At 41.8% G+C, this 15,465-nt stretch overlaps 5 protein-coding genes across 5 annotated transcripts; 3 read left to right on the top strand and 2 right to left on the bottom strand.

The window, feature by feature from the left end:
* Positions 1–186: 186 nt before the first annotated feature.
* SAMD00019534_124390 (hypothetical protein) lies at positions 187–498 on the top strand (the record flags this gene model as incomplete). Its single annotated transcript, XM_012892307.1, has 1 exon — positions 187–498. The coding sequence occupies one exon, from the start codon at positions 187–189 to the stop codon at positions 496–498; it is 312 nt and encodes a 103-aa protein (XP_012747761.1).
* A 2,828-nt stretch (positions 499–3,326) lies between these two features.
* Positions 3,327–4,386, bottom strand: SAMD00019534_124380 (hypothetical protein; the record flags this gene model as incomplete). The annotated part of the gene is made up of 4 exons (XM_012892306.1): positions 3,327–3,604; positions 3,707–3,970; positions 4,040–4,057; positions 4,125–4,386. 4 exons carry the CDS (start codon positions 4,384–4,386, stop codon positions 3,327–3,329), a joined length of 822 nt encoding a protein of 273 aa, XP_012747760.1.
* Positions 4,387–4,770: 384 nt separating this feature from the next.
* On the top strand, positions 4,771–5,455 carry SAMD00019534_124370 (hypothetical protein; the record flags this gene model as incomplete). Its single annotated transcript, XM_012892305.1, has 2 exons — positions 4,771–4,786; positions 4,860–5,455. The coding sequence occupies 2 exons, from the start codon at positions 4,771–4,773 to the stop codon at positions 5,453–5,455; spliced, it is 612 nt and encodes a 203-aa protein (XP_012747759.1).
* A 716-nt stretch (positions 5,456–6,171) lies between these two features.
* On the bottom strand, positions 6,172–8,857 carry SAMD00019534_124360 (hypothetical protein; the record flags this gene model as incomplete). The annotated part of the gene is made up of 5 exons (XM_012892304.1): positions 6,172–7,307; positions 7,389–7,798; positions 7,876–8,290; positions 8,372–8,606; positions 8,687–8,857. The coding sequence occupies 5 exons, from the start codon at positions 8,855–8,857 to the stop codon at positions 6,172–6,174; spliced, it is 2,367 nt and encodes a 788-aa protein (XP_012747758.1).
* Positions 8,858–12,263: 3,406 nt separating this feature from the next.
* Positions 12,264–12,707, top strand: SAMD00019534_124350 (hypothetical protein; the record flags this gene model as incomplete). Its single annotated transcript, XM_012892303.1, has 1 exon — positions 12,264–12,707. One exon carries the CDS (start codon positions 12,264–12,266, stop codon positions 12,705–12,707), a length of 444 nt encoding a protein of 147 aa, XP_012747757.1.
* Between the last annotated feature and the right edge of the window lie 2,758 nt (positions 12,708–15,465).

Here is a 15,465-nt window from a genome sequence, read left to right as displayed (position 1 = left end):
AAGGCACTCCGACCCGAATTGGACAAGATAAGAGCGGATGTAGGCGATCTTGGGCAGCTCAAGTTAAGTACTATTTTTTTTTTTTTTTCTTTTTTTTTTTTTTTTTTTTTTTTATTTTATAATTAAGTTTTTTTTTTTGACCTTGGACTTTGACACTTTAACTGACATGGTGGTCACAGATCACAGATGATTGTTCTCGACACTCGAAAAGCACCAATCAGTCTCGATGAGGAGCCCGCTCGTCCTGTCAAGAGAGCCAGAAAAGAAGGGCCCCTCGATCTCAATCAGTCAGACTACACCACTGAGGAGCTGAGTTTCCACAAACTCCAGGAGGTTGTGGAGTATTATGAGCACATCGCGCAAATAATGCGCTTCCACATCGAGGAGCATCGCATCGGACTGACACGGCTTGACACGTACCTCCAGATGCTCCAGAGACAAGAGCTTGCTCCCTACATCAGGAAAGACTCCAGTGATACATCCAAATCGGACGAATAAACAATGAGCAAGTGTATTTGCCAATTACTATTATCTGTACAAGCTACCTGACTGACTGCATGATGCTGTGTTTTGCAGTGAACTTCCAAATTAATTATGAAAAATTCCAAATAATCGAAATGAATTGAATTACCCAACGACTTGAACTAACTGGACAATATTGTTTTACATATTTTAATGACTCCTTGTCTTTTTGTTTTTTTGATCACCAATCACACATCAAAAATCAAAAGTACAACACGAAGTCACATACCACAAGCTGACACAGGACAAAGAACCAACAAATAACAAATAACAATGTTGCACATACTATTGCATCAGAGCCAGAATTCCCTTATGAATATTTTCAAATTGCTCGACGAAATGGACAGACTATGTATTTCTCTGGTGTGCAAGCAACTAAATACCTTCTTGCAAGGAAGTCTTCTTAATATTCCACATAGCAATGCATCTGCATTCACACTACGACATTTTTTGAGTAAGTAAATGGGCAGGCGTATCTGTCTTTTATTAGACAAAAAAAACCCATCTGACCTGATTGTCTTCTGAACACCTATCTCAATCACAAACACAACACACTCACTACAGAGAAATCAATCAATCTATCATTTCCAAGCAGTAGTGGCAACAAAGATGGATATTTGGGTTACCCAAAGTATTTTGTAACTCGAGATGTTCATCAGACATACGTCTCTGATAATGGAGAGATTACCGCTCTCCAAAACACTGTCGCAGAGGTCGTGCTCGATATCGAGAAGCCCTTCCAAAATACCTTCCCCAAAGGACTCACATCCTTGAATTTTGGAACACAATCTTGTATTGAACAACCAATTACGCAAGGTCTTTTTCCCTCCTCAGTGGCCAAGCTTAAATTTGCTTCAATTCACAATCAGCTCATTCACCCAGGTGATCTTCCATCGTCTTTAACCAAGCTATCTTTTGGCAAGCATAGCAGTAACAACATTTTACTGCCTGGATCTATCCCCCCATCCGTTGTATCACTTCAACTACGCGGCGAGTTTAGTTTGGATATCAAACCGGGCATAATCCCTTCATCTGTTACACAACTCGATTTTCGCGCTGGACAACAGTTATTGCCAGGTTGCATTCCCAGCTCTGTTACAGACTTGACTATCGGCAAGAGAATTGACCTCTCTTTGTCTACAGTTTACATTCCATCAAGTGTTGCCACCTTATCCGCGACAATAGTCGATGGTGGTGAGCCTGCGCCTGGGGTGCTTCCCTCCTCAGTCAAACTTTTAAAGCTTCGCTGGTTCTCTCCAAATCACATTCCCCCAGGATCAATTCCCTCTTCTGTTTTTGCATTGGAATTAGAGTTTAATCCCAAGCAGAACTTCCCAAAGGATGTCCTCCACGGTGTTCCTTCCTCAGTGACACATTTGCTCCTTGGGAATCGATTTAATCAAAAAATACGCCCCCAATTTATCCCATCCTCAGTAACAAGGTTGGAATTTGGATATCATTTTAATCAACATATTCTTCCTGGGGCATTACCATCCTCACTTACAGAATTAATACTAGGCCTGTCTTACAACCTTCCATTGCTCAAAGGTTGCATCCCAAACTCTCTCATCAAACTATCATTTAACAGCAAACATGGTGTTTACAATCAGCCATTCATATCTGGAACTTTACCTCATTCGATGACAAACCTCTGCTTATCATATCAATTCAATCAGCCGCTTCCACTAGAGTCGATACCATCAGTCACAAAATTGACTCTTGGTGCAAAATTCACAGGCAGATTGGACCATATCATCGATCAACTCCCCAACCTTGTCACCCTCATCATCCAACGCACCTTATCTTTACCAACTCCGTCACAAAGGAGAAGGATCAAAGAGATCATTATAGCCAGAAGCTTCGAGTCACAACCGACAGTATTTCTGCACCCATCCCACTTCATGCTTAATCCTCCCCCCAATCTCATCCTAGCACTACAATCAGCCCTGACTGTTCGAGTTGCAGTCAAATACACCGACAAAAAGAACAGTACCCACCACAACAAAATGTCATCCACCATCACCTGCAGAATGATTGACAATGACACAGTTGTCATGTTTTCCAAATTCCCTTTTCATTTTGGATTCTATCCAGCAGAAACAATCATTAATCGAAGAATCATTGTCCAACAACACCACTAAACAAACTATTAAACAATTTTTTTTTAGACCCAGAGACAACATGTTTCAATTCTCTTCCAAGAATTTGAACATAACCATATCCTATCCTGCCTTGAGAAGTAATAAGTACAAGGTGCTCTTATTTATAAGAGCAACTTAAAAGGGAACAAAAGAGCCAGCTTGTACAGCAATCAAACATTGTCATACCACCATAAAGACAGGTGTGTTACCACCCACTATCAGGCCTGAGACAATAATGTGGACGGACCACCTAGATAAAAAGGACAGGTTTGTTGTGTATATAGGACAACTATTTCCATCGTTGATTAAGAGGGCTACGTTGTGTACGTTATACGAATGAGTCTATTTATTGTGTTGATTGGTTGGTTGTTGTCGTGGGCTTCACGATCATGTCCTTCTCGATCATGTCCAACAGGGCACACACTCTGGCAATGGTATCTTTGATCATGTCACTGGTCCACCTAAACTGAACCTTGACGGGGTGCTGTGATGTTTGCAATAGGGAGATGATCTCTCCAAAGAATGGCAGTTCTTTAAACTTAAACTTTAATTTCGAAAAGTGGCGCGCAAAAAAGAGTTGTGGCTGAAGGTACCCATCAGCTTTGGTTGTCGTTTGTTGTGGGACTTGGATTGATATACAGGCCGACAGAGGGCAGGACACTACTAGTTCCTTTTAATGGTCTTATATCCGGTGATCAATGACTCGTAGGCGTTCTTCATGAACTTGAATGCTTCTTGTATGCGAGCTAGTTGCTTGGCTGTTGTGCCTTGAGTGTTCTTGTCTGGGTGCAGGAACAGCGAGTATTTCTTGTAGGTCTTTGAAAGGGCACTAATTTCGTTGGCTGATCTGTGGTTGAAGGTTGGTAAGGAAAAGACTCTTAGTGCGTTGTTGTCCTTTAACATGAGCATCATGTGGATTCTTTGGATGAGGATGTCCTTTTCTAAGGTGGTGGTGTGATTGATTATATTAGATGGCTATATGGGCCTTGGGCCTTGTGCCTTGTGCCTTGTGGAGGGAGAGATTTGTCGCACTGAGTACATACCCGACATGGGACGTTCCCCATATGCGCAGATCGGATCATTGTCCGGTTTGTCGTCATCTTTATCAGCATCATCATCGCCATGTTCCGGTTCGTCGTCTGTATTGTCACTCCCCATGGAGTCTTGATCAATTGGTGATGAGTGGTTGTTACAACTACTGTCGCTGCTCCCCTCGTTTGGCGATGGGGCCGGTTGTTGTTGTTGTTGTTGTTGTTGTTGTTGTTGTTGTTGTTGTTGTTGATGTTGTTGTTGTTGTTGCAAGGGCTCTGTGTGTTGATTCGAAGTAGGTTGCGTTGATCTACCATGGCAAGTATTACAAAGCTTGATGAACATACGGACCCTAACGTTGATGTCTGTGTAATAAGTGAGTGTGGGTATATATACCGAAGAGGATGCCGATCATCGAGATGTCGCACATACTGTTAATGGTGTAGAGATGAGATATTGATGTGACAGTGGCCAGGACACCTCTGTGAAGGAGAACGCCCTGTCCCATGTGATGGATTCTGATGATGTCATCCACATCATCTTCTCGTGGCACAAAGGTCTTGTTGAGCTTGTTCCATACAACCTGCTTGCCGTTCAATGGCCTCAGCTCGTAGTTAACAACATTATTCCTGAAGTATTGTGTACCTTTGTGTCCTGTGCCATCGAAATAACGATACAAGGAATCACTATCCATTCTATAATAAGGCTTTGGTGTTGAAAGCAATAAATATTTATAAGTTGTGACTTATATGTGATGAAATTTATATGTGATGAGATTTATATGTGATGAGATTTATATGTGATGAGATTTATATGTGATGAGATTTATGTGTGATGAAGTTTATATGTGATGAAACTTATATGTGATGGAATTTATATGTGATAAGATTTATATGTGATGAAATTTCCATTCTCGCTGACCCTCTTCCACAATAGGTTAGTCACTAACCCATCTTCCCTTATTAAATTTTCCCAATTATTTCAAACTTGTGTTGAGCATATATCCAACTTCAATCCTCCAGCCCACGCCTTTCTCAAGCATCCAGTGGAGCATGGACGGCTGTATGCCTTCAATCCCATGATCTCTAACAAGAGTATGTATCTCTCTGAATGATTACACAGGTGGCCACCACTCACTTTACTAACTTTGTCGTTCATACTATTCAGGTCAACTCCTCTCTAGGTTCAAAGACACTCAAGGCCTCAACACTGTGTTGCTTACTGACCTAGTCGAGACGACAATCAAAGAGATGGGTTTGCAACAGTTGGTACGCACTCTAGAAGTTACACCAGAAGGTCACTACAAAAGTTGCGTTAGGGGAATCTCCAAATTGATCACATCCAAGTTTGGAATCATCACCGTCTCCATCCAAAGCCATCACTCTGTCATGTTCACCATCACTGCCAACGATCGTGCCTATCTTTTGCATCTGGATTCTCTGTTGTTTGGGTCCCACAAAGACTACGCAAACAACTTCTATGATGATTACAAGAATGTTGTCAAGAAGAAGAAGTATGAAGCCATCCCCATCAAGACCCTACAGAATAAGGTGCAGACATGTAATTGGCGATGTGGACTCTATGTGTACAAGTTCGTAAGGTCCTTCCTCAGCATGATCGCATCAACAGATAGCATTGGTGAGGATCATTTGTGCCAATACCTCCAATCGATGACAAAGCTGAAGTGCAGAGATGCTGAAGACTTTGACAATGTTGAACAAATCATTCAAATGTACACCAGAAGTTATCGATCAACCAAGTAGATATGTTGAATGTATATTCATTAAATTTCACCTGTAACATATTCGTCTGTGTTTATCTGTATGAACGAGTGATTATCTGTATGAATGAATGATTATCTGTAAAGAATATGATACTGACCCTCTTCAGAACCACCCACACACCTCTTCACCCACACCTCTTCAGAACCACCCACACTCACCACCTCAATAAATGTTTGCAAAATTGTCAAAATTGACCTTTCACCACTCCTCGATAATCAGGAATATCTTTATTGATGAACAAGTGCCATCAAATGGCATTTCCTTGCCTTTAGATATTCATTTTAGAGTCCGATGGGGGTATGGAGGTGTTCGACTGTCTGGTGAAGTGTGTATGGCAAAGTAGAAAGACGTTTGCTTTAGGGTGATACTTGGTCTTGCGCTTGTTCTTGATGAACTCTTTGAGGGTGATCGTGCTGTAGTTGTTGCCATCGTAGAGTTCGACATACACTTCAGCGATGTCTGAGGGTATATTTTGACCATAAAAGGCAAAACATTGGTCCACAAATGACCCCAACCCCACTCTGGCGCCACATACAACAAGCTGAGCAACTTCACACATTCACACAATCACTCTAAACAAACATTATTTATTATCTACACGTAGAAGACATAGTTAATGTCGAGTTATGTAATATAGATATGATTCAACATAAGTATACATAACACCACCAGACTGATCATTGTCACCACTCATATCAATGTTTATTAGCACTTTTCTTTGTTGTAGTAGTTGTTGTTGTTGTTTGTGTCGCCTTACTCTGGGTGGCTGTCATCTTGCCCTTGTCCGTCGCTACTCGCTGCTTGTTATTGTTGTTGCTGGTGTTGTTGAGAAGTAGTGACAACCTTGTTGGTTTCTTTGTTTGTGTAGTAGTTGTTGTTGTCGTGGTTGTCGTACGACTCTTCTTTGTCGATGTATCTGATATAGCAGTGCATCCCATCGCCTTTCTCTTCTTTGATGTCATTATTGGAGTGGTCTCGTCCACGTTTGCAATGTCATAGATGCCTCCAGAAGTGTGATGGTTGTCAAGGAACGATGCCAAGTAACTGTCGAGCACAGAATCAATGACCTGCTCAGGCTTCTTTGACTCCAGTTTCTTGATAATGCCACGAACTTGTTGTGTACACTGCCTTCCTCGGAAGCATTTCCACCTCTTGATAACATATCCAACAAAGAAGATTGACCAAAGACCACAACTCCATACATCTTGTTGGATTGTTCCAGTGTTGGAGTACAGCACGAACCTATCATCATCATCTGTAACCGACTCGTTGTACTTGTTGGTGATGGATTGTGCAATGGACTTATGCATGTTCAAAGAGTCCAAGTGAATCAGACACCTTGCTTGTTGGTGGCCAATCAGTACAGAGTGATGACTTCCAGTGGTCATGATCACATATAGATATGCATTGTTGTTGGAGCTGGTAGTTGAGGTGCTGGTCGTGGTCGTTGTAGTGGTTGTCGTTGTTGTAGTAGTACTGCTGCTGCTGCTGCTGCTGCTGGTGTTTCTGGTGTTGTTGACACCATGCTCGCTGTCTGATGTGTCAATCTCCATTTCCTCTAATAGTAGACATTCATCGTCGTTGTTACTATTGTGGTTGCTTGTGTTTGACATTGTTGGTAGTGGAGCAATAGAGTTCTCAAAGTGTGTAGTCGGTGGTAGCTTTGTCATCATTGATCGGATCCTGTTTGCAATATCAACAACATCAAGATTGCTTGTCATAGGTGTATGAAACAAGTCATTCCTCACAGCAAGGATGGCCAAACGCTCCTGGATACAATCCTGAACAAGGTTGTTGGAGATACCATGTCGCTTTTGAATGGATGCCTTCACTATTGTTGTGGGGATATCATGGTGTAAGTTGTTGATCATGTGTTTGGTTACTCCTTTCGAGCAGGTGTGTGTATATATACCTTTGGCCTTGATCTCTGGTAGGTCATCATAGGTGAATGGAGGAACATCAGAGTCTATCAAGTCACGGGCAGAGCGGCCAGTTGGCAACTTTGTGACTTCACAATCCCAAGGTGCGAAGATGCCCTTTAGATCGTTCACAGGATAGCTCTTGTTGGCATACTTGCCATCCATCACCTTGGCCGTCAGTCTTTGCTTCCCACCGACAGTATTCAAGTGTAGCGTCGATCGATAGTAGTGTTTGACTTTAGGTACGTGGAATAGACAGACAAGACCATCTCTTACTTGGCTACTATTGATTGATTGACACTCTTGAATGATGTGCTCTATGATGTTGGCCTCGGAAATGCCTTTATCAATAACATAGTCATTTCCTGTCTGAAATAGATATGTCCTCCTTTGACCTTTGACACTGTGATCATTGATTGGAGTGTATGTGTTAGTGTATGTTGTCTCTCTCTCTACATGATGTCGGACTATAATACAAACCAGAATCGAATGTCATAGGTCACATTCTCAGGGTCATAGCCAACAACCTCACCAGGCCACCAGCTCTTATAATCGTCGCCTTCTTCGTTGGTCATTGCCGTTACCATCTGATTCAACTTGAAGACAGTTGGGCGTGGTGGATGAGACAAGTCGTCAGGCTCCAGGCCAAATGTAGATCGGAAGGCAACGTCGGCCATGTAGTTGTTGATATGGCCCTTGATGTGTTTGTTGTAGTTGTCCTCATAGAACTTCCTCGAGTGGCTCACATAGCTGGCAAGTGCTACTCCATCCTTTCGATAGATCTCAATGAGCTTGGTCATGATCATATCCCTGGTCACCTGTTGCTTGCATATCTGTCCAGGTCGTCTCTGTTTGTTGGATGCCTTAATGGCTGTGTTGTTGGAACCATGCTTGGCTGTAAGGTTTGGGTTAACAATTAGTCCAAAATGGTCGCAGAGCATTGAATGAATAGTGATAGTACTAACACATGGCTTACCTTCAGATGCGATGTTACACAACATCATTAAGCAGCCGTACAGCTCCATATATTCGCCAGAATGATGTATGAAGATGTGAAGATAAGAGGTAGGTTCAATGTTGTAAATATTGATTAGCAATCTGCCAAACCTCTCACACAACACTCTCCATTGATAGGACTTGATGACAATGGTGTGATCGAGTAGCAAGATAACCAACTTGTATATCATCTCCCAGAGTCTAACTACATTGGCCTTTTTGTTGTTGTTGTTGATGATAGTATTAGTTAATGCACTCAATCAATCACTCACTTGGAGCCTGGCGATTGTCTTACTCTCTCAGTTTCATCTTCAATGAGATCTGTGAGTCCATCTTCCCTCCTGACCATGACTGCAAGCAATTGGAGACATTGATGAAAGGTAGGCTTGGCTTGACTGAATCGATACTGTGCAGGCATTGGTACTGATTTGCCACGTCTCGTCCAAACAGTACCCTCTGGCTTCATCTTTAGGTTGCATCGCTTGAGCAAGACGCTCGATTGTCCTCATTGAGTTGGACAGGACATTTCGACCTCGACCAAGGCGCCAGAGTGATTGCCCATCATTTACTCTCGGAAAGAGTGGATATCGAGGAAACTATTGCAAGCATATCGCCATGGTGTGTTGGAACCCTTTGGTCAGCTCTTTGCAACCAACTTTGCACGACAAGCACTCACTCAGTGCCAGAGAAGCGAGTTGACGGACAAGATAACAGCATATTGTTTGGACAATCAACACATCGTTGGAGACCGCCTTAATGTTACAACATCCGTTGCGCTGCAGTGCGACACCTCGACTCCTCCTAGTCTTCCCTACACCACCAACAGAGAAGAAGAAGAGAGGAAGACCAAAAAAAGAATGTCCCAAGTGCACCAGCCAATCCAGCCATACCATTAGACCCACCCACTGTACCTGCAGGACCAGACAGACTCTCCACTGCATCAATTGAGCGATCAGCTCAGCCGAGATCACCATCTGGCGACCCCACTTTGTTTGATTCAACATCAACCAACTACCCTACAACTCAAGATATAGAAAGCCCAACTCTCAAGCTATCGAATGATAGGCCTAAGAAAAGACAAAAAGATTATTAAACATTCCTTGTGTAACTTTTGATCATAACCTGGAGAACAGAGTGTAGATAGGTATCAATTAGATTAAGATCAACTTGGCGCCAACACCAATAAAAAAACCTCTTCGTTATTAATATTAAAACAAACTATTATTTATTATTATTATTATTATTATTATTATTATTATTATTATTATTTTATTATTATTATTATTATTTTATTATTATTATTATTTTATTATTATTATTATTATAATTCAAAAAGATAACTCTTACAAAGCTCTTCATAAGCATTATTCAATACTTGAAAGTATGATGTGAATAGGACTTTCTCTTCCATACTATTCTTATCGGGGTGAACCAATAGAACGTACTTCTTCTTGAGCATCTTTAGCTCTTCAAATGTTGGGTTTGACGTCAATCTAAAGATATTGAAACAGTTCTGGCCTAGCCTAATACTCCACATCAATCTTTCCTTCTCGGACATGGGTCGTACTTGGATAAATTTAACGTCATCCTTGTTGTTGTCGATGATGGGTACCTCGTCTTGATCTTCTGGTTGGTTATCAGTTGGCGGGTCATGTTGTGAGCTTGTGTCCTCATCGTATTGAAGCAGAAATCTGTCTTCAATTGGTGAGTCTGCTTCATGTTCAACCTCCTCCTCCTCCTTTCGATTGTTTGAAGACCGAACCACGATACCACGCGCTGCGCGACGACTGGCACGAAGACTGGCACGAAGCTTCGCCATGTGCAGCCTGTTATTTTCAAGGACCTTTTCTTTGTGCTTCTCTCTATATCTCTTTGATCGTTCTACACTATTTTGTTTCTTCCTTTCATTCGATACTCTTGGTCTTCCTCTTCCTCTCTTTGTATCTGTATTATTATTCATAATGTTAAATTAACTAATGAAGTGAGAGATGAGGGTCACTTTTTAAATTTTGATAGTGTGTCACGTTTAATTGTAGAGTGTGTCACGTTTAATTTTAGTGTGTGTCACGTTTAATTAAATGTTACCCATATAATAAGAGCTTGGTTTGGTTATCCCACCGAAGGAGGCAAGCACGCGGAGCCGCGACGAGGTGGTATGACGAATCAGTAGTGTAGTGCAGCAAACCAATGTTTAAGTTATATTTATATTGTTGTTATGTATTATGTAGGCGTAGGGTTTGATTGATGTGATTCCTATTGTATTCTTATCTTATTTTGTCGGTTGGTAGGCTGATCGTTGATTGTTGATTTTTGTTGGATGAGATTGTTGGTAAATCGCCTCTGAAAGCCCATTGTTGCCATTTTCTGCTATCATCGCAAGACACAAAGAGAGGGCGGTAAACACCGTCGTAAAGGAACGTATGGAGGCACATGTTTGTTCTTGTATGAACAATGGTAAAGTAGCTAGTTCCAGTGACTGGTCGGATTTCCAAATAGGTCGAATTATCCGAGACCGAGACTATCGACGAGTAGATGGCGTCGTCTTTGATTTTGAGCATGACATCGGACATGATATCTCCTGGTATGATCATTAATGAAGTATTATTGTGACATCAAGGATATACGTTCCCAGCTTTGAGCAGAGTCACCACTTGTGCAGGTTCTCAGTTCAATTGGATGGTCAATGCCCTCGAATGATAAACAATATACGTTTGGAGAAGCTGGCAATGTGATGAACTGTGATTTCAGAATAGGGCCGGCGAGGTTGATATTATAGTTCGTGTAAGATCTTCCAAGAGGGTCAACTGGAACAAACATTGGATCACATACATAAACTTCATCACATATAAAAATTTCATCACATACATAAACTTCATCACATACATAAATCTCATCACATACATAAATTTAATCACATACATAAACTTCATCACATATAAATTTCATCACATACTTACTTATTATAGCTTCACTATCACAACTACATTTTATCATGGACAGTGATTCCTTGTATCATCATTTCGATGGCACTGCACACAAAAAGTACAATACTTCAAGAAGAATGTTGTTAACTACGAGCTGAGACCGTTGGACTCAACAAGACCTTTGTTCCAAGAGAAGATGATGTGGATGACATCATCAGAACGCAAGCGATGTGTTGCAACAACTACAACACTCGTTGATCATCAAACAAACATTAATAACAACAATATACGTGTATATGTTTGATTATATCTGTTTGAGTGATGAAGAATGATCACTCTCAATCACACTCACACACCTTTAGACTCAAAAAAAACTTAGGGTAAGTTCGGTGCAGACTATTTGTAGTGGTGTACCCCTCATCACCAATTGATCAAGACTCCTTCAGAAAAGGACATTCTCATCCAAAGAATCCACATGATGCTCATGTTAAAGGACAACAATGCACTAAGAGTCTTTTCCTTACCAAGTTTCAACCACAGATCAGCCAATGAAGTTAGTGCCCTTTCAAAGACCTACAAGAAATACTCGCTGTTCCTGCACCCAGACAAGAACACTCAAGGCACAACAGCCAAGCAACTAGCTCGCATACAAGAAGCATTCAAGTTCATGAAGAACGCCTACGAGTCATTGATCACCGGGTATAAGACCATTAAAAGGAACTAGTAGTGTCCTGCCGTCGGCCTGTACATCAATCCAAGTCCGACAACAAACGACAACCAAAGCTGATGGGTACCTTCAGCCACAACTTTTTTGCGCGCCACTTTTCGAAATTAAAGTTTAAGTTTAAAGAACTGCCATTCGTTGGAGAGATCATCTCCCTATTGCAAACATCACAGCAGGATAGAGATATGTAATACAATAACACATACAAAATGTTGGGAGTAAACATGCGAACAATGGAGCAAGCCTATGACTATGGCACCTTTAGTGAATGGGAAGACGACGACTTCTATGAATGGACCACTGCCCTGTTTGACGAGGACACAACAACAGTGTTGAAGCAACAAAAGGTGGACGCCGAAGTGTTCTGTATCCTTTCAGATGATGACCTCAAAGAACTTCACGTCGCATTGGGAACAAGGAGGAAGATTGGCCAGGTCCAAACAATGATCAAGAAGGCGATGGGTGACCATCAGGTGATGAGCAACCCAGATATATACACCCCCGTCAAGCGTGCAGAGGTCAACTACAAGAATCAACTACCGACGGAGAAAACCATAGCAATCAGTTCGTTAACTAGCACTCATATGCACAGTCAGGGAAAAACTGGTTTGCTCGATCTCGATACGACCAACTTCATCCCTGACACTGATGACCATGTCGATCTCTGACTTAAAGCCTTGAATGGATTCATCGACGCAGGCTTTCATCTCAATGCATTGAACGAAGCGACCAGGAAGATCCATGTCAGTCTCTTGCTATCCAGGTCTTGTCTCATCTTCAATAGGTGCAACAAACCAAGCGGTGGACCACCCATCGCTCGCGTCTCTGCCGAATCCCCACTGAACGCTTTCCCTAGCACAGTCCTTCAAGGCGTTGCGGATTACATCATCTTTATCAGAGACATACCTCTCTGTGTGATAGAGGTCAAGCATCAGCAGTTCGACAAAGGATCTCGACAGGTCATTGGAAGCGCACATCACATCTTTTTGTCTCGTGGACGAGACATCAAAGCTGTCTATGGTATCTTGACCGATGGCATCACGTGGCAATTCCAACAAGTACTCCCGGACGGTGTTGTCAATGTCACGACGCTTGTGCACCCCGTCAAGGTTCAGTTTAGGTGGACCAGTGACATGATCAAAGATACCATTGCCAGAGTGTGTGCCCTGTTGGACATGATCGAGAAGGACATCATCGTGAAGCCCACGACAACAACCAACCAATCAACACAATAAATAGACTCATTCGTATAACGTACACAACGTAGCCCTCTTAATCAACGATGGAAATAGTTGTCCTATATACACAACAAACCTGTCCTTTTTATCTTGGTGGTCCGTCCACATTATTGTCTCAGGCCTGATAATGGTAACACACCTGTCTTTATGGTGGTATGACAATGTTTGATTGCTGTACAAGCTGGCTCTTTTGTTCCCTTTTAAGTTGCTCTTATATATAAGAGCACAGAGCACCTTATATGTACTTAATTTCTTCTCAAGTCAGGACGAATGGTGTTCATTTTTGGTAAGACAAATCAGAGATTATTGTTTATTGGACGACAAGTGTCATCGATTTTTTTTGTGCTTGGATTGTTTGAGGAGAGATGATGTATAAATGTGAGTGCTTTTGGCACACCCACAACACAGTGTCGATGTCAATCAGCCTGCATTCTATATGGTAGGAAGAAGGTAGACGCAGGATGATAGTGTTGGCATACTTGAGAAAGTTCCAAAGATAGAAAACCACAGTTGAATTCATCATTGCCATTGATGAGCAACGAGATGAAGACGAAGATTGATAAAACTCCAATGTGATTTCGTCGAATTTCTTTAGAGGTACAAATGTTGGCAATGTGACCATGGCAAATGGGGTTGGTATTGTTAAACTCTTGATGGAACTCTTGGCTATGTGTTGAGAGTCTTTGATAAAATGATTGAGACCCAGTTCCAAACTCATGAGCGACGGTGGAAAGGATACTGAGTGTTGATATGCAATGATCTTTCTTTATCGTTCGTACCTACATTTGCTGACATCAATCAGTATAGTGCCGAGATGCAAAAAGCAATGAGCAACACCAAAACTGGACACGTACAATATACAGACTACCGAACCGTAATCGACAGCGACAACAACCTAGGAACAAATTTTAACACGCCGATAAGGTTTGATTTCTTTGCTCCAAACTTCATGGCACAATCCTCTGCTCCAAACATCAAATTCTTTGGCATGGAGACAATGCGCTCAACGGTACCACGACCTTTTATTTTATGTTGGACTACTGGAGAAGCAATCCTATTACCTACCGGTACTATACTGCGCTCCAACGAAGCTCTCGTGGCGATACAATTTGAACGAAGTTTAGCATCTGACGTACAAAACTTCAACGACTCTTGCCCAATCCTCCTCGAAACCTTTCCTCATTGGTATGGAAAAGACCGTATTAAGTGGTCGGATTACAAATTCGATGATGTTTGTTGCACCGTCCCAGGCTTGCATCCTTCGGACGAGTGTCCTTACCCTACACCAACCCTCTGCTCTGGCACTTTGAAAATTGGTATTGGATATCAACAAGACACCACAAACTTCAACTTACAGCAGGACTATAAGACAGATGACACGTACCCATGGTACCAATACGCTCAACAATCAGGTTATCTTCCAGATGGCTCAGCAAATCTAACAACCCTAAGACTCTCGAACGAACCAAATGGGTATGCTCAATTCAGGGTTGATTGGGTATTGGCTTTTACCAACTTGCAGAGCACTACAGAGCCATCTTGGAAGGTCAACGTCACAACCTATAACGTTAAAACCAGTCCTCGCGATTTCACAGCAACTACAAACTCTACAGATACATATGACCTTGTGCCCCTTTTCAATGGTCCAGACAGTCATCTTTATTCCTTCCCAAACTATAACTATCCCATCAATGGTGGTTATGGCTATGTGCTCAACGACTTCAACTTCAATGCTCCAAATCCTCCTGCCAATTTCCTTGAAATGGATTCATAGTCCCCATCCAATCCACCACCTGTCCCATTTCACATGAGAGAAACGAACACTACTACATACAGACTACAGACGAACGTCATATAATCAATATATACAATACAATAATATAAACGACAATACAATTCTACAATTCATCATTTTTTAATAATAAATAACTGGCTAACTAAAAATAAATTGTGGACTTTATTTAGATAGGCTAAGCGCAGCACGCCGGCTACGAGGGTGGCAACAAAGTATAAGTAATAAAAATGTTGATCGTATGACGTATGTTACGTATGTTATTCGATAGGCATAGGCATATATCCTGTGTCTAAAATGCTCAATGCTTGGCTTGATCAGGTTTTTGACGCTTATTATTAATCGCTCGCCCAACGCACGCCCCCCCCCCCCCCAAGAAAACAGTCTGTGGGCTGG

Source organism: Acytostelium subglobosum (genome assembly GCF_000787575.1).
Source record: "Acytostelium subglobosum LB1 DNA, scaffold: scaffold43, whole genome shotgun sequence".
Classification (NCBI taxonomy): Eukaryota; Evosea; class Eumycetozoa; order Acytosteliales; family Acytosteliaceae; genus Acytostelium; species Acytostelium subglobosum.
Note: the sequence above shows the minus strand (reverse complement) of the source record. Positions and strands in the feature narration are given on the sequence as shown.